Source organism: Bombina bombina, chromosome 8 (genome assembly GCF_027579735.1).
Source record: "Bombina bombina isolate aBomBom1 chromosome 8, aBomBom1.pri, whole genome shotgun sequence".
NCBI classification, from domain to species: Eukaryota; Metazoa; Chordata; class Amphibia; order Anura; family Bombinatoridae; genus Bombina; species Bombina bombina.
In genome coordinates this window covers 44,125,684-44,150,806 of record NC_069506.1, presented here as the reverse complement: position 1 = coordinate 44,150,806, position 25,123 = coordinate 44,125,684, and the positions used below count along the sequence as shown (strand labels likewise).

Genomic DNA, 25,123 nt, shown 5'->3' with positions numbered 1-25,123 from the left:
TAATGAAAAATTGTAATAATAATAAAGAAAAAGTAAAAAAAAGAAAAAGACAGAACCTAAGCAAAATTAAATGTGAAGTCTAACTTGTCTGTTTATCGTGTGGTTAAATAGAAAAACATCTGTGCATACCAAAAATATCATATTACGAAATAGCAACGTAAATAATTAGGTATAACACACCATGAGATTATACATATCAGACAGGGGCATAATAAGAGTCAGTGTGAGTGTACTTCATACTAATTATCCCTCAATTAAGGGAGTCACGTGTCACAACCACTGAATATGAGGCCATTGAGAGGATAATAAGTATCAACCTCAGGAACACTATATATATATATATATATATATATATATATATATATATATATATATATATATATATATATATATATGTGTGTGTGTGCGTATAATCTTAAGGGACACAAAACCAATTTACTATATCAACTTAGTGATGGGATTAAAATGAGTTGAATCATATATACTCAAAACAGCATTTCTCCTGGGTTTTGAAATCAGTAATCTGAAGAAAATATATCAAAACTCATATACAGTATGAACCCTGATCATCTATGAAATATATGTGGGAAAAAACTATCTACTCCCAGTAATTGTTAAGATCATACATATCTTGAGTTTAAACTCTGGGGAGTTCTGGTTTTAAGTCTGAAAATCCAAAATATCTCCTTTTTTGCTATCCTCTGGTCCAAATCCCCTCCCCCCTCTCTTTGGTCTGATAACTTTCTTGATCACACACCAACTAAAGGTGCTTAAATTGCTTTGATGAAAATTAACAAAATGTTGGACCAAGGGAGTGGCTAATCTGCAAGTGCTTATGGTAGATAAGTGTTTCCTAATGCAGGACTTAATGCATCGGGTCAGGAGCCCTACATATTGTACCCCACATTGCAGACAACATATCAGTCAGTATGTCAATGTAACTAAGACCTTTACTTTATTTGTCATGAGCAAATCCTTTTACATCAAGAACTGTGTAAACTGCACATCGACCCATATACCTAAAGTTCTGTTCTTCCTTTGGCTGCTTTATATTTCCAATAACATATGTATATAAATTACTTCTAAGAGGTCAATACTAGTTTAGTTTCCCTTTCATTGTCACTCCTCAAACTTGAGGGTTGTTTAATTAGAAGCATAGTTTAATTTATATTTTTAACTGACATATAAAAAGGAGAACAAAAAGAGAATACAAGGTGTCCTATGGTATTAAAGGGATATAAAAACCCAATTTTTGTCTTTCATGTTTCAGATAGAACATGAAATTTTAAGCAACTTTCTAATTTACTCATATTATCAATTTTTCTTTGCTCTTTTGGTATCCTTATTTGAAAAGCAGGAATGTAAGCTTAGGAGCCAGGCCATTTTTAGTTCAGCTACCCAGGTGCTGAACTAAAAATTGCTCAGGTCCTATAGTACTGACTATAACAAAATATGTAATATTATCAAGGAAAGCATTACTATGCTATACTCAGATCTGATGCTCAAAGAAAAAGTGCAGAAGGGAGTGGAATGCGTATCTAAAAAGGGAAAACCTTAGCCAATTACTTATCCCCATCTGACTTACCTCTTAAAACCAGTAAAACCTGGCTAAAGGGAAGAAAAGGTTTCTTTAAATGTAGGAAAAATATCTGCAAAACCTGTAGTCATGTAACGGAGGGAAATCAATTTAGATCTAGTACCACACAAAAGCAAAATTAAACTAATTTCTATATTAACTGTTCTATCACTCATGTGGTGTATTTATTAACATGCTTAATTTGTAAAAACCAGTACGTAGGTAAAACTAAACACCCCATAAAGGACAGATTTTTGGAACATCTATGTTCTATTGAAGATGAACACTCTGATACCCCGGTGGCTAGACACTTCAAAACACTACACAACTCTGATATTACAAAGTTAACCATCCAAGGGATTGACCATGTTCCTATCTGGAAGAGCGGTGGCAAACGGGAGGAAAAATTAAACAAGCAAGAAGTGTTTTGGATTTTCTCCCTGAAAACCAGTAGTCCTCAAGGACTCAATATGAGAAGGGACTTGGATCTTTTCACTTACAGATGTATAATAGTCTTTCCCTCTCTGGTTAACATAATTACATCTTGACAAATAATAGGGGTATGTTAGATGGTTAAAAAGGTTACATTGTTATATATATATATAAAAGCAAAGCAGAGAGACGTCACTCACTGGTCCAAGGAAGCTTTAATGTGTGGTGAATATTCAGGGACACTCTCAGAACAGGTGAAACTGCATTATTACTGGACTGTATATATTCATATATATATATATATATATATATATATATATATATATATATATATATATATATATATATATTCATTGTTTCTACAGTGTTTTAAAGGACAATAAAATTTAACATTGAGGTGTACATGAATGTGTTTCAATTCTGGCGATTTGGTGACTTTAATATACCAATTTATAGTCCAAGTGCTCCTGGTATTTCTATGCTTTTCAAGCTTACTTCTTTGTCTCTCATTTTACAAACTCACAATTCCCTCTTTTTGATCATCATATCTTAACTTGTAGCATCACTACACCTACAGCACCCCACCTAACCCCTCAAAAAGACTTAATAGAGACCCAACTACTACTTGCCAACTCTTTAAAGGACCATTATAGTAAAACAATTACATTCTCTAATTTGAATTTTTTAAAGTGTGTAATTTTAACGCTAGTGACCCTGACCCTCTACTTTGCATGCGTAAAACACATAGTTAAAGTACTGCTCAGGACCCATAGAGTCCACAATATCCAGAGTATATATTGCCCTGCTTATTGACTCCACACTAACATCTGCCCTTGAGAAAATAGCCCTTCCTACTATAGTTCACACTCTACACAAGTAGCTCCAACCATGGAATACAAAGCTGACACGCGACTTACAAACATTTTCCTAAATTACAGAATACAACAGTTGGAGATCTTGCAGGTCAACAGACATTTTGCATTATACGTTTGTGCTATGGTCTTACTCCTTTGCCCTCACTCTCTCTAAGCAAAACACTCAAATCATCTCTTTTCTCTAATCCTAAGCGTTTTATTTCCATTTTAATATGCTCCTGTCCCCACCCTCTCCTCCCATTACCACCTCTCTCAGCACGAAAGCAAGAAAAAAAATGCCATGAAATATCTCGTTCACAAATAACCAAGTTTAGCCTGCCCAGAAACATAGCTCATTTGAGCCTGTTACAGAGGATGAGGTGTATGCCCTTATACCATCCTCCAGTCTTACTATCTGTCCCCTTAATCCTATTCCCCCACATTTGCTACCCTTCCTTTCTCCTACTCTTACTCTCACACACATTTTCAACCTCTCCTATAACACTAGCACATATATTAACTAATAAGCTGAGAATCTAATATAAATGTATTATTAATGACAAAATGTATTAATGATGGTGATAACAATTTATTATTGACAGTTTAATGGCATATTTTATTTTTTTGCCCACAAAACATTTGAGGCGTTGCCCCTACTGCCCTTATGGAGGAGGCTCCACTGCCTTTATTTAAAACATGTATTGGTTAAATTAAATTACGGCAACAGCTATTAAAAATATTGGGGAACCGATAATAATGGATATCTCAAGAACAAATAATATACTCTGTGACAAGTAATGGATAATTTACATGGTACACAATGGGTATACAAATGTATAATATGATGAAATATTGATAAAATATTAATGAAAAATTGTAATAATAATAAAGAAAAAGTAAAAAAAAGAAAAAGACAGAACCTAAGCAAAATTAAATGTGAAGTCTAACTTGTCTGTTTATCGTGTGGTTAAATAGAAAAACATCTGTGCATACCAAAAATATCATATTACGGAATAGCAACATAAATAATTAGGTATAACACACCATGAGATTATACATATCAGACAGGGGCATAATAAGAGTCAGTGTGAGTGTACTTCATACTAATTATCCCTCAATTAAGGGAGTCACGTGTCACAACCACTGAATATGAGGCCATTGAGAGGATAATAAGTATCAACCTCAGGAACACTATATATATATATATATATATATATATATATATATATATATATATATATATATGTGTGTGTGTGTGTGTGCGTATAATCTTAAAGGACACAAAACCAATTTACTATATCAACTTAGTGATGGGATTAAAATGAGTTGAATCATATATACTCAAAACAGCATTTCTCCTGGGTTTTGAAATCAGTAATCTGAAGAAAATATATCAAAACTCATATACAAATGTAAGTATGAACCCTGATCATCTATGAAATATATGTGGGAAAAAACTATCTACTCCCAGTAATTGTTAAGATCATACATATCTTGAGTTTAAACTCTGGGGAGTTCTGGTTTTAAGTCTGAAAATCCAAAATATCTCCTTTTTTGCTATCATCTGGTCCAAATCCCCTCCCCCCTCTCTTTGGTCTGATAACTTTCTTGATCACACACCAACTAAAGGTGCTTAAATTGCTTTGATGAAAATTAACAAAATGTTGGACCAAGGGAGTGGATAATCTGCAAGTGCTTATGTTAGATAAGTGTTTCCTAATGCGGGACTTAATGCATCGGGTCAGGAGCCCTACATATTGTACCCCACATTGCAGACAACATATCAGTCACTATGTCAATGTAACTAAGACCTTTACTTTATTTGTCATGAGCAAATCCTTTTACATCAAGAACTGTGTAAACTGCACATCGACCCATATACCTAAAGTTCTGTTCTTCCTTTGGCTGCTTTATATTTCCTATAACATATGTATTGTAATAAATTACTTCTAAGAGGTCAATACTAGTTTAGTTTCCCTTTCATTGTCACTCCTCAAACTTGAGGGTTGTTTAATTAGAAGCATAGTTTAATTTATATTTTTAACTGACATATAAAAAGGAGAACAAAAAGAGAATACAAGGTGTCCTATGGTATTAAAGGGATATAAAAACCCAATTTTTGTCTTTCATGTTTCAGAGAGAACATGGAATTTTAAGCAACTTTCTAATTTACTCATATTATCAATTTTTCTTTGCTCTTTTGGTATCCTTATTTGAAAAGCAGGAATGTAAGCTTAGGAGCCAGGCCATTTTTAGTTCAGCTACCCAGGTGCTGAACTAAAAATTGCTCAGGTCCTATAGTACTGACTATAACAAAATATGTAATATTATCAAGGAAAGCATTACTATGCTATATTCAGATCTGATGCTCAAAGAAAAAGTGCAGAAGGGAGTGGAATGCGTATCTAGAAAGGGAAAACCTTAGCCAATTACTTATCCCCATCTGACTTACCTCTTAAAACCAGTAAAACCTGGCTAAAGGGAAGAAAAGGTTTCTTTAAATGTAGGAAAAAATATCTGCAAAACGGAGGGAAATCAATTTAGATCTAGTACCACACAAAAGCAAAATGAAACTAATTTCTATATTAACTGTTCTATCACTCGTGTGGTGTATTTATTAACATGCTTAATTTGTAAAAACCAGTACGTAGGTAAAACTAAACACCCCATAAAGGACAGATTTTTGGAACATCTACGTTCTATTGAAGATGAACACTCTGATACCCCGGTGGCTAGACACTTCAAAACACTACACAACTCTGATATTACAAAGTTAACCATCCAAGGGATTGACCATGTTCCTATCTGGAAGAGCGGTGGCAAACGGGAGGAAAAATTAAACAAGCAAGAAGTTTTTTGGATTTTCTCCCTGAAAACCAGTAGTCCTCAAGGACTCAATATGAGAAGGGACTTGGATCTTTTCACTTACAGATATATAATAGTCTTTCCCTCTCTGGTTAACATAATTACATCTTGACAAATAATAGGGGTATGTTAGATGGTTAAAAAGGTTTACATTGTTCCAATATAATTCCCTTGTAATTTACATATGATATATTTCGTTTTTGATGTATTAGGTTTTTACCTTTAAATTGTGCTATGAATTCTAATGTCAGCGCTAAATTTACCAACATGAAATGTATGTGGTGCTTTATTTAATTGTTTTTTTTCTATATATTTGAAACAGCATATCAAAATATTTAATATAGTTATTAGGTTTTTACCTTTAAATATAATCACTGTGAATTCTGATGTTAGCGCTAAATTTTCCAATGTGAAATGTCTATGGTACTTTATTTAAAGTGAATGTAAATTTTGATGCTAAAGTGCCTGGTTTTTAAAAATTCGATTAAAAACAGGGGCACTTTAATTCATAAAAATTTACATTTCACTCTTGTTGTGACAAAATACTTACCTTTATAATCTTGACAGCCGCTCCAGCTTCCTCAGCCCGTTGCAAAGCCTCTTCCTGGGTCTAAAATGAGGAATCTGGCTTCCTCCAATCACGGCTTTGAATCAGACACTGATTCCCCTGGGGGGAAGCCATGATTGGAGGATGACCGATCCATAATTTCTGATGTCAGAAATGGCTTTGCGACGACCAGGGGAAGCTGGAGCGGCTGTCAAGTTTAAAAGGTAAGTATTTTTTCACATCGAGTGAAATGTAAATTTTGATAAATTAAAGTGCCCCTGTTTTTAATCGAATTTTTAAAAACCTGGGCACTTTAGCATCAAAATTTACTTGTACTTTAACTGTTGTCTTTATTATATATTTAAAACAAAGTATCAGAATGATATGTAACAATGCATTATTGTAGCGATTCAACTTTGGAGCAGTCAAACGGTTGTTTTTTCAAATATGAGCGATACGCCTTTAAAGTTTTGATCTATAAATTAAGGTATGAACAGGTCAGCAATCAAGCAGTGACCAAGTGAGCCTGCTCACGAAACGCGTCTGTTTATTTACAACCGGGTGTTCTTATCTGTGTGCTATTTGTGCTATATTATGCTTTTAATCTTTTGCTTAATACATTTTTTTATTTTTTTAAAGAACGAGTGGATGCAAGTCTCTTCACCGCAATGCGCCTTACTTTAGATTTACCTAAGTTAACATTCCCACTTTTTTAAAATAAAGATACCAAGAGAACGAAGAAAAATTGATAACAGGAGTAAATTAGAAAGTTGCTTAAAATGACTTGCTCTATCTGAATCATGAAAGAAGAAAAATGTGGGTTTCATATCCCTTTAAATGCTTAGATGATAAATATTCTGACAACTTGTTGATTTTAAGAAGAAAGCAAATGGTGTCTCATAAAATTATTGGCCAAAGCATCACATTCTATCACCCTATTGCAATTTGTAGGAGCTAAGCAAAATGCCAGTATCAAAACTTTCCTAAGATTCCATCATGTCTTGGCTTTCTGAAAATACTTTGATACTTGTTGTCAGGGATTTTAGATCCAGACAGTTATTTTTTAGATCTAAAATAAGGCATTTGAAAATATAATAAACCTTTTTTTTTCATATAACCTAGATATTCCTACACTGATATTTATATGGTTGTGATGTGTGTCACTGTCCACCAATAAAGCATTAAGAGTTCTGCTTTTCAGCTTGAGAGCAACTAGCTTCCATATCAAAATCAAAAGCTTTAACTTAAAGGGACAATAAACACCTTGAGATTTTAATATAAAACTGTTTAATTATGCATAGTAAAACAACTTTTTAATTCACCTGCATTATTTATTTTGTCCCATTTTCATGTAATTTAGCTCTATAAAATTGTAGATTTTACTAATTCACAGAGCTGGAAATGGACCCTTCAGGCTTAAAGGGACATTATACACTCATTGTTTCTTTGCATAAATGTCTTGTAGATGATCTATTTATATAGCCCATAAAGTTTTTTTTTTAAAATAAATGTATAGTTTTGCTTATTTTTAAATAACATTGGTCTGATTTTCAGACTCCTAACCAAGCCCCAAAGTTTTATGTGAATACCGTCAGATACCTTCTCCAGCTTGCTCCTGCTTGTGTAAAGGGTCTTTTCATATGCAAAAGAAGGGGGAGGGGGGAGTGTCTTATTTCCCACTTGCAGTGGGCTTTCCAGCTACCTTTCAACAGAGCCAAACTGACAGCTTCTAAGTAAGTTTTTATACAGTTTTATACTGGATTTTTATATCCGTATCTGTGCATTTTATTCTTTATAGTAGTGTCTATTACATGCAGTTATATGAAAATGAGTGTATACTGTCCCTTTAAGGCTAACCCTTCTCCATTAAAAACAAACCTTATTAGCTTTAACAGATTTAATAACTGCAAAAACTACAAAACAATATAACTGTGGCTAGTCTTTTTTTCTATTTCCTCAAGCATGGGATTGGCTACTCCATATAAGGCAACTTGTGGGTGGAGTTTCGCTAGTGAAGAAGAAGACTTGCAGCAAACAACATTTGTTTAAAATAAATCTTTTAAAATTTTGGGGTTTCGTGTCCCTTTAACTAGTGCTGTTTCTTGTGCATGGAATTTCTTTCTAAGCTTTACTGCCCCTTTAAAGGGACAGTCTACACCAGAATTTGTATTGTTTAAAAAGATAGATAATTCCTTTATTACTCATTCCCCAGTTTTGCATAACAAACACAATTAATATATAATTAATTATGATTACCTTGTATCTAAGCCTCTGCAGTCTGCCCCCTTATCTCAAGGCTTTTGACAGACATGCAGTTTAGCCAATCAGTACATGCACCTAAATAACTCCACGGGAGTGAGCACAATGTTATATATATGACACACATGAACTAGTGCTGTCTAACTGTGAAAATCTGTCAAAATGCTCTGAGCTAAGAGGCAGTTTTCAATGGTTTAGAAATCAGTTTGAACCTACCTAGGTTTAGCTTTTTAAAAATACCACCAAGGGAACAAAGCAAATTTATTGATAAAAGTCAATTGGAAAGTTGTTTAAAATTGCATGCCCTATCTGAATCATGAAAGTTTAATTTTGACTAGACTGTCCCTTTAAGTCAAAATAGGGACATACAGCATATATCTAATAAGACTGACACACACATTGTATAATTATGCGTCCATCAAAAATAGAAAAAACAATAAAAAGTACTTCAATCAATATTTCTAAAGATATGCAGTTTTTCACAGCAATAGCAGTTTTTGCATTAATAATAAGATCCAAAGCTATTTTACATGGTTCAATTTAAATTGAAAACAGACTGCTGAAGCACAGCTTTTAAGCGTTCAGACTAAAAAGCTGTTATTACGCGGTTCCTGTCTGCTTTGTAACGTATATTTTAAGTTAAGTGGAGGATGAAAAGCAGGCTCAGCCACTTTACACGGGCAGCGATTTAAATCCCTTAAGGGATTCATCAGCAAAGACTTGTCTGATAAATCATACACTGAAAAAGGCTAGAAGACCTTTTGAAAATGATTACTGAGCCATCCTTTCCAGAATATAGTAAAGATGAGAGCAATGAAGAAAACCTTGTCTAGGAGCAAGTATTCTCACTAGAACGTCCTAGTCAGATTCCAGAGGGGAACCATTTTCTGGAAACTTAAAAGCAGCCATATTAAGGGCCAATAAAATAGAACAACCAAACATCCCACATATTTTGAGAATGTTACTGTTTGGGAGCTCTGCCTAGCTGTCCTCCTACGGCTCTACAGGACATTATTAAAATCATAGTTTTCTGAGCAACATTAAACCACACTCGTGCAGTTCCACTTACTATTCAATCAGCACCACCCATTCTAGTATTAAAGAGATTCAGATAGGGCATGCCATTTTAAACAACTTTCCAATTTACTTTTATCATCAAATTTGCTTTGTTCTCTTGGTGTTCTTTTTTGAAAACTAAAACTATGTAGGCTCAAACTGATTTCTAAACCTTTGAAGGCTGCCTCTTATTTCAGTGAATTTTTACAGTTTTTCTCAGTTAGACAGTCCTAGTTCATGTGTGTCATATAGATAACATTGTGCTCATTCCTGTGGAGTTATTTATGAGTCAGCACTGATTGCCTAAACTGCAAGTCTGTCAAAAGAACTGAGATAAGGGGGCAGTCTGCAGAGGCTTAGATACATGTAATCACAGAGGTAAAAGTGTATTAATATAAACATGTTGGTTATGCAAAACTGGGGAATGGGTTATAAAGGGACTATCTATCTTTTAAACAATAAACATTTTCAAGTTGACTGTTCCTTTAATCTTCCTCAACATGGTGTGACAGGTTTGCTACTACTTTATTTCTCTGATCCAGGCAGCAGAATCACTGTACTGAATTGTCTCCTGAAAATCTTGAAACCATATTAAAGAAATACATTAAATCTATTGTACCATACTATACTCCTCTAGTCGTCTATTCAAGGAATAATGTGGGAGGGGCGACAGAAATATGTGAGAAGGTACCAAATCGCTTTTACTCCAAAACTCAAAACATGCAACAGAAGTTAACACAATTAGTTAAAGTCAAACCCCCAGGAACCATGAATTCCCACTACTGAAGACACGGGTAGGGCGAGATTATATATGCGGTTCAGGCTCAGCGCAACTGCTGAAAACCGTGCTGCCCGTAATTTCACCTCACACATCGGGGAATCATATAAACCCCGCCGGCAGTTCATAAAGTGCCGCAAGTTGGATAAACTAGCGATGTCCAGAAATGTGCGTAAATACACATTTCCTGGAGTCGCCAAGGACTTACGGCACTTTAGAAACTGCCGGCACCTAAGAAAAAAAAAAAGTAAATCTCCTGTAAAAGTCTAACCCACCTCCCAAAAATAAACCCAACACGTAAAAACCCCTGTATCCGCAATCCCCCCATATCGCAACTAATAATAAAAGTATTAACCCCTAATCCGCCAACCCCCCACAACGCAATATGCCTAATTAAACTTGTAACCCCTAAAACGCCATTCTACCTAATAAAAGAATTAACCCCTAAATCCGCTAACCACAACATCGCAAATGACCTAATAAATGTATTAACCCCTAAACCGCCAAACCCCCACATTGCAAATTACCTAATACATCTCTTAACCCCAAAACCACCAAACCCCCATGTTGCAAAGTAACTAATTAACTTATTAACTCCTTAACCGCCAACCCCTCACAACACAAATAACTAATTAAATTACTAAGCCCCCTAACCTAACACCCCCTAAATTAACCCCAATTACCTAAAATTAAAAAATAATAAATTACAATTAAAATAAAAAACCTAACATTACTTTAAAAATAAAAAAAACTAAGTTTAAATTAATATAAAATTACAAAAAATAAAAAAGTCTAACATTAAAAAAAATAATAAACCAAATTATCAAAAATAAAAAAATTAAACCTAATCCCTATGCAAATAGAAAAGCCCCCCCCAATTAAAAACACCCCCTAATCTAAACTAAACTACCAATAGCCCTTAAAATGGCCTTTTGTAGGGCATTGTCCTAAGTTAATTAGCTCTTTTACATTTAAAAAAACTAAGTTCCCACTAGCAGTAAACCCACCCATTCACTAAACCCCTTAAAATAAAAAAAATAGTTGGCGGTTTAGGGGTTAATTTACTTTATTACGTAGTTTGCAATGTGGGTGAATGGCAGATTAAGGGTTAATAGTTTAATTAGGCATATTGTGATGTGGGGGTTCGGCGGATTAGGGGTTAATATACTTTATTAGTTATTGTGGTGGGGGATTACGGTTGACATGTAGATATTGCGCATGCATTAGGTGTTAGTTTATATTTTCAAGGAGTTACCGTGCTCACATATTCAGTGTAAGACTTGCTGCGCCTGCCCATGTGTGGCGAGGTGAAAATGGAGTAAAATTTCCCCATTATCGCCACTTAAGTCCATGTGCTGAATATGTGATACCAACTTGCGATGCGGCTCTATGTTCACTTATGGGAGTAAAATTAGCAAGTGACGGGTGACATATACGTGGTGCATTTATATGCGGAGCCGTATATGTGATAGCAAAACCGGACTAAACACCGGTGTCGCCAGCTTTTCCCGGGCGACGCCGCATATGTAATCTCGCCCATAGTGAGCCAATATTCCATATATCCTATCAACTGTATAAAGGCAAATAAAAGAAAATCTCTAAAGAAGAGTAAAACAATGTAACATATTTTAATAAAAAAATACTTACTTTCATTCATACAGGATTTATATAGTATTTTGGCTTTTTTAAAGGCATCCCGGTCCTCTTGCTCTGGCATCTCCAGTAAACCTTGATGTACAGAGAGTAATTAAAACAAATACGTTACTTTTATCTAATATTTTGCATAGGATATTGGAAAGTAAATGAGCAACCATTTCATAAACATTTTAGGTCTAGATTACATAACAAATCGCTCGTGATTGTGCAAGGCTCGTTTGTTTATCTTCTTGTAAGGTTTCGCAATCAGTAGCGCTTTGGTTTGGTATTGCAAATTGTTAACCTGTTTTACCAAAACACATGCAGCCCACATGGAAGCTGGCAGTACACTCATTATAAACATATTAGAAGTAAGGACTATTAAATACAGTAGTGCATAATAAAAAGGCAATGTAATAGCACCCTGAAGACAAGCCTAATAGGGAGATTAGAGCCCAACTCTAATAAACAATAACCACAACTACCCCAGCTACAAGCCTAATTACACTGGCCTCCCAACACAAAAAGGTTAACCACATGGGCCCTGGATCCCACTAAGTATCCCTAACCCTACTAAGCAGCACAATGCTGAACTACCTTACTCTGGTTCCATTAGACTAGATATTATCCCATTACATGACCCCTCCAGTGAACTAGGGGGTTCCTTTGCAATTTGTGTTGCATAAAGAAGGGTTGTGTAGCAGGTTAGGAAGGCTAGTGAAGATGGGTACAGTGCTAGTAAGCTCAGGTAGGTTAATGGGTCCATGGTCAGTGTGCTAAGGGTTTTTTGTCATGCAGGAATGTAGTGGTTAGGGCTAATGGTAGAGGGATAACTAATTATTATTTTATTATTATTATTCTTTATTTATAAAGTGCCAACAGATTCTGCAGCGCTGCCCATGGGTTCAAGGATAAAAGTAACTAAGTAGTAACGGTTTAATGCAATTAGGTAAACATCATTGTTACAAGATCTAACCAATGGAATTTAATTCTAGCCCTTAAAGGGCAATGTGAAAACTGTATGACCATAGGGAATGGAAAAAGCACAAAGAACTAAGGACAGATTTTCTAAGGGAACACCTTTTTGGATTTTTGCATTGGGCCTTGCCAGCTAAATTTACTTTCAAAATAATCAAAACTTACCCTTTAGGATAATTTCCATTTCATCTCGAAGAATGTCAAAAATGCTATATCTGGAGCTGGTTTCTGGAATAACATGTTTGTTTAACCAACCACCACAGGCATATTGGTAGAAATCTGTACAAGGCTCAATAGTTGGGTCCATATTTTGGATAATCCTTGCAGCTGCAGTACAAATAAACACAGTTTTAGATAGATAGATAGATAGATAGATAGAAAATAGATAGATTATGGAACAAACAAACAAATATATGTCAGTTGTACAATAAAATTACATGATTACATACCTGCTGTTACACACCCTGTTGTTGTGCATACACTTTCTGAAATAAAAAGAAAAAAAACTATATATATAAATACATTGTATAAATAAATTGTATAAATACATTGTATAAATACATTGTATAAATAAATTGTATAAATACATTGTATAAATACATTGTATAAATAAATTGTATAAATACATTGTGTAAATAAATTGTATAAATACATTGTATAAATAAATTGTATAAATAAATTGTATAAATATATTGTATAAATAAATTGTATAAATACATTGTATAAATAAATTGTAGGCTTGATCACTTTTTAGAATGTGATTTTTTAAATTTTTCACATAAGACAATTTCCAAGAAATATTAAAGTGTGTTTTATGAGCATATTCATATTACATTTGAACAATATGAAAGAAGATAACCCTGGGCATTCACTAAAAACTCTGGTCTACATAAATAAAAAAGTCAAATAAAAAAAATGTCATCTATTACTCAAAGATTTACATTTCCCCATTGAAATTCAAGTGCAATAAGCGAGCTAATATTGCTCTTTAGTATACTTTGTTTAACCCCTTAATGCCATAGTGATGTAGTTCTACCTTATATGGCGTCCTTCAGCCTCCTTCTTTTCCGGGAATGAAAAATCGGACTGGGGCGCATGCCTAGCAGCCTAGACAGTAACCCATGATCCGATCCCAGATATGAAATCATGTAATTGCATCAACGATCGCATTTTTTTTTTTAAGCAAAATCTTACATCAGATTTTTGTTAAACATTTGTTCCCTGCATGAAGGGGTTAACATTTTTCACCATCCACTTATAGTAGATTGTGCTTCATTCTTTGTGTTAGTCTCAGCACAACATAATGTGCCCTGCCTTATCAGTTGCTCTACACTTGTACTCAACGCCTTCATGTGGGGTTAAAATTGAGCTTAACATCCCTTTAACTTTTTACTGTTGCCATGTGTTTGTGGAAGAATTTCAACACTATAACCTATAAACGCCTTTCCCAAAACAGTGTGCTTTGGCAAAACTAATATGTAATGTGTCCTGCCAATAACGCTGATTGGAATTTATGAGGATTTAAGAAGAAAAAAAAAAAAAGTAAAAAAGAGAGAATTTAATTTGGAGAGAGAAGGAAACAGAAAAAGTCAGAGTCAAAAAGATTGAAAGAGAATGAGACAGAGATAGAATGAGAAAACCAAAAATAAAGAGAGAAATTGAAAGAGGCAAAATAGAGACAGAAAAGTGGAATTAGAGAAAATGAGTCAACATATAAACCTTAACATAATGATTATTTTATACCTAAACATGACCTTGGAAAAAATCAAAGTCCCCTGCATAATCTTTATGCCAGATGTGTGGCATTGTCAGAGCTCACATTAATGTCCCCTACAAGCCATTTTTGCCAGTTATGAGTACAAGATTCCAAATTGTATTAGTGCCTATACAGTTGCTTTATGCCAAATATATGTGCATCAGTGCAATGCCCCTACAACCTATGGCTGCCAGCATCACTGACACACACATTTCTGTGCAAATCACACATATGCAGGTTGCTCGTATAACCCACATGTACCATACTTATTTAAATACATTTGATTTGTTAGTAACACAGCAGTAGCATTACCAATTTTAAGTAAGGATCACAACAGATCATGGATTTAGCTCTATGAACTAGTAATGCAAAACATTGATTTAACCCTTTTTGAACCAGTGACACACATAGTAATGATTTAACCATTTTTAGACATTAATAAGACACATATTACCAACTTAAGTTTCTTAAGCCAGTAAAAGAGGACTAATTAAATGCATTTTAAAACAGTAACACACAAAAAGCACCAATTTATAATTTTTAAATTAGTAAAGCCATTAATTTATGTTAACCTTTTGAAGCCAGTAACAACACACAGGGCAATGGCTTAACCCCTTCTGAGCCAGTTGCTAAACCACAGAACAGTAATGTCATGCGTTCTGAGCCAGTGATATAAACATTCATTTAATTTAACTATAAAGAGCTTAAAACATTAACATGACAATCACCTGTTTATCATAAGGTCAGTACACCTGAACAAGCCCGCACATTAAGAGGCGTAAAGCCAAAACCTCACATTACAGCAATATTAATGAACAAAAATGAAAATATCACATATCGTCCTAATAAGAATTTAGGTAGATTTGTTTATTTACTTTTCAAAACTATTCTACTCTAGAATTCCCAACATCTTAACCCTTTCGTGACAGGGTTAAAGTGCCTACATCGGAACAACTGTTCCGATGTAGACAAATTGAAACTACGCGATCGTGCATACGATCGCGAGATTTCAATTATTGGATCGCATCTGGGGGGCGTCCCTACAATCCTAGGAACGCCCTCCAGACCGCGATTAAATCCCTGAAGCACAGAAGGCTTCAGGACAGCCGTTAGTTATGACGTTCCATTCCGTCATAACGGCTTTAAAGCCCAGTCTAATTATGACGGAATGGAACGGCATAACGGCTTTAAAAGGTTAAATTTCTTAGCAAAATGCTAGGAAAGTCGTCAAAGCCTAAAGCCACATATGTTTTTCCAAATACATGTTCTAAAAACTTAAAGAATTTCCGCCAATGCAGTTTTTTAGAACATAAAAAGAAAATGTTCCTGGTGATAGTTTCTTTTAAGCAATTAAAGTCTCTAAAACAAATGTTATCAACCAAAAAAGATAAGACACTGTGAATCTAATATGCTTACCCAGATTCCACCACTATATTGTAAAAGTTTTCTGTGGATATCTGTGCAGATATGCTGTACGACAAGCTATTTTATTTAAAGGGACATGAAACCCACATTTTTTCTTTAATGATTTAGAAAGAGCATGCAATTTTAAACAACTTTCTAATTTACTTTTATTATCTAATTTGCTTCATTCTCGTGATATATTTTGCTGAAAAGCATAGCTAGATAGGCTCAAGTAGCTGTTGCTTGGTGGCTGCAAATAGTTGCCTCGTGTGATTGGCTCACCCATGTGCATTGCTATTTCTTCTACAAAGGATATCTAAAGAATGAAACAAATTAGTTAATTGAAGTAAATTGGAATGTTGTTTAAAATTTCATGCTCTATCTGAATCATGAAGGAATTTTTTTGGGTTTAATGTCCCTTTAAAACCAACACAAATATTATGACTTTTTTTATTCCCCATGCTTCATAAAATTTGTAAACTTGGGTTAACTTCTCTCATTTCAAAATTACTTTTTATAATAAAACTCCTACTACACAGATGTCATGTGATAGAATAACATAAACTAGATTGTGACATTAAACGCCAAAACACTTCTACCTTATATAAGAAAAAGCAACATTTAAAAATACTGGTAATATTCTTTGATATAAAATAAAAAAAAAAAACATTAAAAAAAACCCATAAGAAAAAACAACAACCTGCAAATGAAACCGTAATACACTTTAAAATATATTTTATACCTCAGGATTCTGGGAGTTTATATAGAGTTCAATAGAAGAAGAGAAATAATAAAACACTAGATACAATTAGTCAAGACTCAATGAACGTCCTTCTGTTTATTTATTTAAATGTTTTTTTTTGTTATTCTTTTGTTTTTACACTGTATTCTGTTGTCCCTTTTTTTTTTTACTTGCTTTTTTTCTGATATTAAGAGACAAAATTATCATGGTTACAGAAAAGATCATTATGTTCAAGGTTTTCCTCCCAGTTAGCAGGAAGATTATATTTTCTCAGTCAAGCAGTGATCTTCTGTCTGGGAAAACAAGGACACCAGCAGCAACCAAAGACTTTTTATCCAGAGTTGGACATGGTCAACTTTAGAGACTATCCCATGTTAACCCAACTGTAATATTGTTTCACAGAAAATATTTCTTAAAAATGTAATCTTCAGTTTGTTATATTGAAACTTGAAAAACTCTTAATAAAAACGATTTAAACTTAAAATACATTTTGTAGATGTATCGAAGGAAAAATAAATTTGGAAAAACACAACGTGTTTTTCCAAATTTATGTTATGGCATTCCTGTAATAAAAATGAGTCCACACACTTACGCACCTAGCCAACACAACAAGATTGTATATGCAAAAGCTTAATTAGTTAGTAAACAACTTATTTGAAAAATAAAATAGCTCTTATTAATTCTAAAGATAAATGTTTTGTTTACTTTTTATCTGACAGTTTTGTTTTTTTGGATATATGCAAACATCTATAAATCCTTATGTTCTAGAGAATGTGGATTTAAAGTAATTATTTATAATATTTTCTGGTTATTAGCTAAACATTGAAGAGTACTGGAATTCTATAATTCAACTTCTTTATACAATGTTTTAAAAATAATACCTTATAGCATAATGCATCTTTATTTTCTCTACCACCTTGTGAAATAAATAAAATAACTTGGACATTTTTTAAACATATCCCCAAGGCTGCCCAGATGTTTTAGTCCAGCTGTCTGGAAACAAGCATTCCACCTCTAACATTCAAACAGCACTTCCAATGAATAATCTTTTTTAAACCAATTGTGTATATCTCACAGATTTTTACATGCTTTACATAGTACGATAAGACAGAAAAACAGGTTTTCACAAGGTTTTCAAATGACTTTGGACTTCATTAAAGCATCAGAAACGTATTATTGAGGCCCCTCGTAAACCTTATTTTAAAATGTGCGGAAAACATTTTCCACAAGATATTTTTTTTCTTAGGAGACATAAGAATATTTTTCAAGACCCTGATGGAAAAAGTATTAGTTTTTTGGCTGCCTATCTCTCTTCATTGTTTAATTAGAATGTAAAATAAATGAACAAATCATACTTTTAAACGATCAAACAAGTTTAGAAATTAAATGAATTAAATTAATTAAATAAAGTCCGAATGTTAAATAAATAAAGCAATAAACTATTTAGATGTTTAAAAATTTTTCATTTTAAACACTAAATATAAAACAGTAAGTTTATGTTAAATAATATTTAATTGGTTAACTAAACTCATTTAATCTCATTAACTTGTTATTACACAACATTTTTTAATTTCTGATTATATCTTCTGATTAAAAAAACACAAACATAGTTTAGTGATTGTTATACTATTTTTAGATGCCAAAATTAGCTGAGTAGAAAATAAAATATTTTAAAAGCAAATCCATAAAGATTAGTATATTTTCAATTTTAGTAAAGATATTCAAACTTTGGAATCCTCAGAAAAGTTTAACACATCAGTATTGTAATACATTTTTCTTTTAATTTCTTCTCACTTCATTATTTATATTCTTGGTATGGTAAAAATGTGCTTGATTATATTGATTTTACTAATTATACACCTAACTAAGGTCAAGATTACAAGTCGCGTGGCAAATCTGTTGCAAAAACACTGTGCGCATTAAAGGTTTTTTGCATTTGGGGGTGTGAGGTATAACAAGTTGAAAAAAACGTATTTTCCGCGTGCGTTAACCCGCATACCGCACATAAACCAACTTGCGATTTCATGTGCTGGTGCATGTATACCCCCATAGAAATCAATGGAGAAAAAAATGGGGAAAAAAACTAATACCCATGATTGCGAAAACGACATCACATTTTTGCATTCCCCATAGAAGTCAATGGAGAAAATAAATTGTTGAAAAAACAAACACCCATCTCACATACAACATAGTATATTCGCATTAACAAATGTGAAATATTTACAATATATATATTGTTAAAATCTTTATTAAATATAAATATTTCATAAATATGTTTTATCATGTTTTCATCTGCTTAATGGTAAAGGGCTCTAATGCACAAATATATATATATATATATATATATATATATATATATATATGTATATATATATATATATATATATATATATATATATATATATATATATATATATGTGTGTGTACATATATATTAATGTTTTTATATGTATATATATGACTGTAAATAAATACATATACATACATAATCAGCTTTAGACAAGTATATGTATGTGTCGCACTATATCTTTTTAAAATAATTTTTATTAGACAGTGTTAATACGAGTGTAACTGTACTTTGTAATGTATTTTTTAAGTGTTTCGTGAAACTTTTTGGCTGCAGAAAACTTTTAACTACAGCTCTTCAAGTGCAGAAAGGATTGTTGCATAAAAGGCGACTGCGTCCGCACAATCGGGGCTTTTCAAGACTTGTAATATCAGGGCAATGAACATTGCTTGGGAAAAGACCATATCGCGCGCATGAAAAACATAACGCGCGACTTGTAATCTTTCCTGAAATATGATACTGTTATTCAAATCACTAAATAGGTAAATTTTGCATTTATACTCACAAATAAAAAAACATAAAAAAATTACTCATAACTATAAAATTCTTACTCAACAATTGTCCATTTTAGTGCTATTTATTTTCATTGGTTTAAAAGATTAGATATTTATTTTTACTTTGCACTTTAAAATAAGTTGTTAATCAACTAAAAATATTTACTTTTAAGTTGCAAACACAGATATATTAATTTGATGTTAACCCCTTTCCACTGTTAGCATTTGCCATTACGTCTTAACTCCTCTGGGCTTTAGCACCGTGAGGACGGCATGGAACGTCCTAGCTGTCCTGAAGCCATAGCCGCTTCCTAAATGGGATGGCGGGCTGGAGGGCATGCCTAGCATCATAGTCACTTCGCTCTTACTCAATCCCAACATTGAAATCATGTGATCTCATGAACGATTGTGTGATTTCAATTTTTACTTATTTGTTTACATTGGAACTTTGTTCCGATATAGACAAATAAGTGCCAGCAGGAAGGGGTTAATAACATTCCACAGAATTGTAAATTTAGTATTAAATTCACCTGTGTTCAAAGGAGCAGTGTCCTGGTATGTATTCAATTGTTTAGAAATAACTCATTTACCTTAATTTGGTCATTTTAAGTAACTGATTTTCTTTTTGAAACCTCCACTAATACTAACAAATTCAATACTGAAAGGGACACTGAACCCAAATTTTTTCTTTCATGATTCAGATAGAGCATGACATTTTAAGCAACTTTCTAAGTAACTCCTATTATCAAATTTTCTTCGTTCTCTTGCTATCTTTATTTTAAAAGCAGGAATTTAAATCTTAGCAGCCAGCCCATTTTAGGTTCAGCACCATGGATAGTGCTTGCTTATTGGAGGCTTACATTTAGCCACCAATAAGCAAGCATAAACCAGGTTCTCAACCAAAAATGGGCCGGCATCACATTCCTGCTTTTTAAATAAAGATAGCAAAAGAACAAAGAAAAAAATGATAATAGGAGTAAATTAGAAAGTTGCTTAAAATTGCATTCTCTATCTGAATCATGAAAGAAAAAAAAATTGGGTTTCATGTCCCTTTCTGGCTATGTAAAAATGAGGTATACAAAAAATTGCATACCTGGGCACAGTCACTTTAATTTAGTAATTAAATAATTGCTATAAACTGGCATAACTGACCAATATTTATATTCAGTCTTCAAAAAGATCAGACTGCTTTGAAAGCACACGAGTCATTTATGTCTCAGTTCAGAAGGATACATTTTGAGATGTATGCAATATTTAAAAATGTTTTGTTAGGCACTTTCAAAGCATTTTGTGATATATAAAGTGATTCAACAATTAAAGTATAAAATCAAATATATATTGTTTTTAAATATCAATAAATGCTTTTATAAAGAAAATATCCATATATTTTATTTGAAACTAAAATAACCTCCTTTTCTTATTTATTTACTTATTTATTTTCCTTGACTATAGCCTACACCTGCCAACTTGATGGCCTGAATCACCTTCACCTGTTGATCCAGCCACAACAGGCATGCAAATATATTTTTACATTCATTAAACAATTTACATGATTCTCTAATATTTTATTCAAGTAATATAATTTTTCTCATTGTTTGAAACAATTATACATATATATTTATATTACTATAGATATATCTTTATATAGATAATTATGAATTCTTTATTATTTTAATCTAAAATATTAAATTATTTTAATTTATATTTTAATTTAAAAATGCCTTTTTTAAATAAAATATCAACATAATTCTTAAATATTCATATTACTTTATTGACTAAGGGCCCAATGATCTAAAGGTCTCTGGGCAGGCGAGATTATAAAATAATGCTCACCAGTACTTTTATTTCCATGGTGGAATGATCTAAACTCACTTTTTACCCTGAAAAAAGGGTGTCTCGCTAATGGGGAGGAGATGCATACATTAAAATAGTGCACAATTAAATTCATCTTTTAAAAATCTTATAAAACAAATACTTGAACCATTTACACACAAATACACAGGAAAAAAATGATATTGTTATGGTGCATCAAAAAAGTGTAACAAAATTCTTCACCAAAAATCATATTTTATCAAAAATGTAAAATTTGTTTGTAAATTGCACAGGAGTAAATAATATTAAAAATGAACAGTGTAAATTGCACAGGAGTAAATCATATTAAAAATGAACAGTGTAAATTGCACAGGAGTAAATCATATTAAAAATGAACAGTGTAAATCACAATTTAAGTACACTGGATTTGCAAAAAACACACAGAAATTTGTACGTAAAATGGGCTGAACATGAGCGTTCAATGGTCTTATATGAAATTGTCTCCCTAATCCCAACATAATTCAGTAAAGATGTTTGTACTCAAAAACATATCCATACAAAAATATAGGCGACTGTAAAATGCTATACGCAGAAAGCAGTGTAATGAGATTCATATTGGCTACAGCATTTACTTTTTAAAGTGCGCCCCTGCTCACTACTAATTTCACTCTATGGAGTGAAATGTCCCTTTCCAGTGAGCTCCATAACTTTCAATAGAAGACATCTCGTCACTCATAGGGACTGCCCCTTTTTTACGATAAAGCCACTAGGGCAACCCCTGCGAGGGTCAGTGAGAAAAATCACGTCTGATCTGGCAAAGTTTAGATTATCAGGCCCTAGGTAGGTGTTTTACGTGTTTTAAAAATACTCAACATTTTGAATTACTAGTTGTAAAGGGCGTTTTGACCCCCTACAACTAGCAGAGGAAGCTAAAAACTTGAGCTCATTAAAAACAGCAAATAACATCCACTTTTGTAATTTGACTAATGAAAAACAAACAAAAAAAATCAGCTTCAAAGCTGTTGTATGGTGTTATCTTTTTTTCAGTCATTTTAGCAGCTATCGGAATAAAATTATTAACTCCTCTAATTTTATCTTGGCCATAGGTCTGTGCAAGCAATAGTGCAACAATAATTATTTTTTCACATTAAAACATTTTAGTACTATTTTTTGAGTCCCTTTAATGTTTACACATATTTCTTGATTTTTTTTTACTCTATTTTTCCTTCTTATTTTGGTTCAAGAGTAATTGTTAGACACTCTATTTTCCATCTTTCCATCACAAATCGGTAAAATGCTGAAAGAAATATTTAGCAGTTCTGTGATGAATGTAGCATGATAAACTAAATGTTATAGAAAATCTAAAGCAAATGAAATATTGTAATGGAAAAATCACAGATGGATGATTGTCTAATCAAAATCCTTAGGACAGAAAGGCAACTGATTTATGATATCATAGCAAGATAGACACAATGTTTATCTGTTTAGGAAGTTTAATCTGATTTGTATAAACAGTAAATGGGACATAGTTTCTAAATTTCTACACATCTATTAATTCTTTGTTTTCCATGGAAAAAGGCAAGGAGAATGTTGTACTGATTGACTGACAAAATAAAATGATAGATCTATAAACAAAAATTGTAGAAGAGTATTGTAAGTTTGATACTGTTTTAAATGCAAAACTACTAGCTAAATGAAGGTTTAAATCCATATTAATGGATATATATATAATTATTTTTTATTTACAACATATATGACTTCATATTGTTCTTTATAAATATATATATATATATATATATATATAAAATTTATTTACAATATATGACTTTATAGTGCTCTTTTCCTATGTGTGTGTGTGTATATATATATATATATATATATATATATATATATACAGTATCTTACAAATGTGAGTACACCCCTCACATGTATATATATATATATAAAAAAAAGTGCTCTGGTCATATACAGGATAGCAACATGTTGAGCTAAATGTTACTTTAAAGTGGCCAACAACTGTACTTTCATAAATTCCACCAATTTGTCACAGTCATACTTTTTTTTCTACATACCAATCGTTTCATGTTTGCAAGTTTTTTCCCCCTTTATCTTCCTTTGGTAATAGACCACATACTATTTATTCTCTTATTATATTATAAGAGAGAGCTCAAACATCCCACATTTTAAGGGATTATCATGGGCTGGGAACCATGTACAGTACTTATGTCCATTTTCCCTCTCTCCCTTTAATATAAAGGTCTTGATTTCACAAAGTGAAAAGAGGAACAGACCTGCCAAGCCTAACACATTCTAAGCCCACCCAGAGTCTACCCTGGCCACACTCATGACCCACCCTGATTGGCAGTGGAGGCTCCAGTATTTTCTTATAGAAGTGGCATTTGCTGACCAAACCAGTGTTTTATGGGAGGGCCTAGAAGTGGGAGGGGCTATGGGCAGGTTAGCAGGCAAGTTCCATGGGTGTCGGTCTAAAACTAATTTTAGGCTATACAGCCTAAACCTCTGTTTGGCTGCGTACAGCAGTCCAACGCTAAACATAACAAAGACATGAAAATGACAAAGCCAGTCCTGTTATGAACCATTTGCAAAAATAAGAATGATTTATCAATTAATTAAATATTTACAACCATTTCAAATTGCTATGTTGAATGCAGATTTAATATACTGGAAAATACAGTTAAGATGTGAAATCATACTTATTTTCTTATGATTTGTTTTGCATATTGCTCTCAAATCTTGAAAACTAGTACATTTTATTATCATTTGGTTTATAAAAAAATTATAAGAACTCAATAATGCACTTCAGGACATGCCTGTAAGAGGGTCAAATTTGCATGAAATTTAAAATTGGCATTAATTATTCAGTAACTGCTGGATTACAATAAATGGTTGTGTAATGTAATAACATTAACATTTAGAAACTGTATAATTTGTAAATGCATTACGGTCAATTACACAGAGCAGTAAACTATATACAGACTCAGATTTCAAGTTAAAGTAATTGAAAAGTCAAATATGAAATGTGCATGGGTGCTTTTTAATTTTAAATAGAAGCAATTTTGCAATATACTTACATGAGCAAAAATGCTTTTCATGGCATACACGCATATGACCGTGCACTAGCATTCAAACTGCATCTTCTCAGAGAGTAAGCATTGGCTTTTATGACATAAATGAAGTCTTCCCTGATGCAATACATAGAACTGCAAGCCCCTCCCTCCTCTATATATCAAGAGAAAAAATAAATTTGCTTATTGATGTAAATTGGAAAGTTGGTTAAAACTGCATGCTGTATCAGAATCATTAAAGGAACATGAAAAACAAAATGTTTCCTTCATGATTCAAATAAAGCATTCAATTTTAAATAACTTTCCTTTCACTATTATCTAATTTGCTTTGTTCTCTTAGTATCCTTTGTTCAAAAGTATACCTAGGTAGGCTCAGGAGATGGGAGCTAGCTTCTAATTGGTGGCTGCACACATATGCCTCTTGTCATTCCATACTAATGTGTTCAGCTAGCTCCCAGTAGTGCATAAATTATATCAAAAGAATTAAGCTAAACTGACAATA

General features: G+C 32.8%; 1 protein-coding gene across 1 annotated transcript in view; it reads right to left on the bottom strand.

The window, feature by feature from the left end:
* MMEL1 (membrane metalloendopeptidase like 1) overlaps positions 1 to 25,123 on the bottom strand; it is a 300,136-nt gene that overhangs the window by 210,594 nt on the left and 64,419 nt on the right. Inside the window, exons 3-5 of the mRNA XM_053690343.1 lie at positions 13,430 to 13,465; positions 13,146 to 13,307; positions 12,015 to 12,095 (exon numbers count right to left, since the gene is read on the bottom strand). Of these exons, the coding sequence (XP_053546318.1) occupies positions 12,015 to 12,095; positions 13,146 to 13,307; positions 13,430 to 13,465 (279 nt within the window). The remainder of the gene's footprint in view (positions 1 to 12,014; positions 12,096 to 13,145; positions 13,308 to 13,429; positions 13,466 to 25,123) is intronic.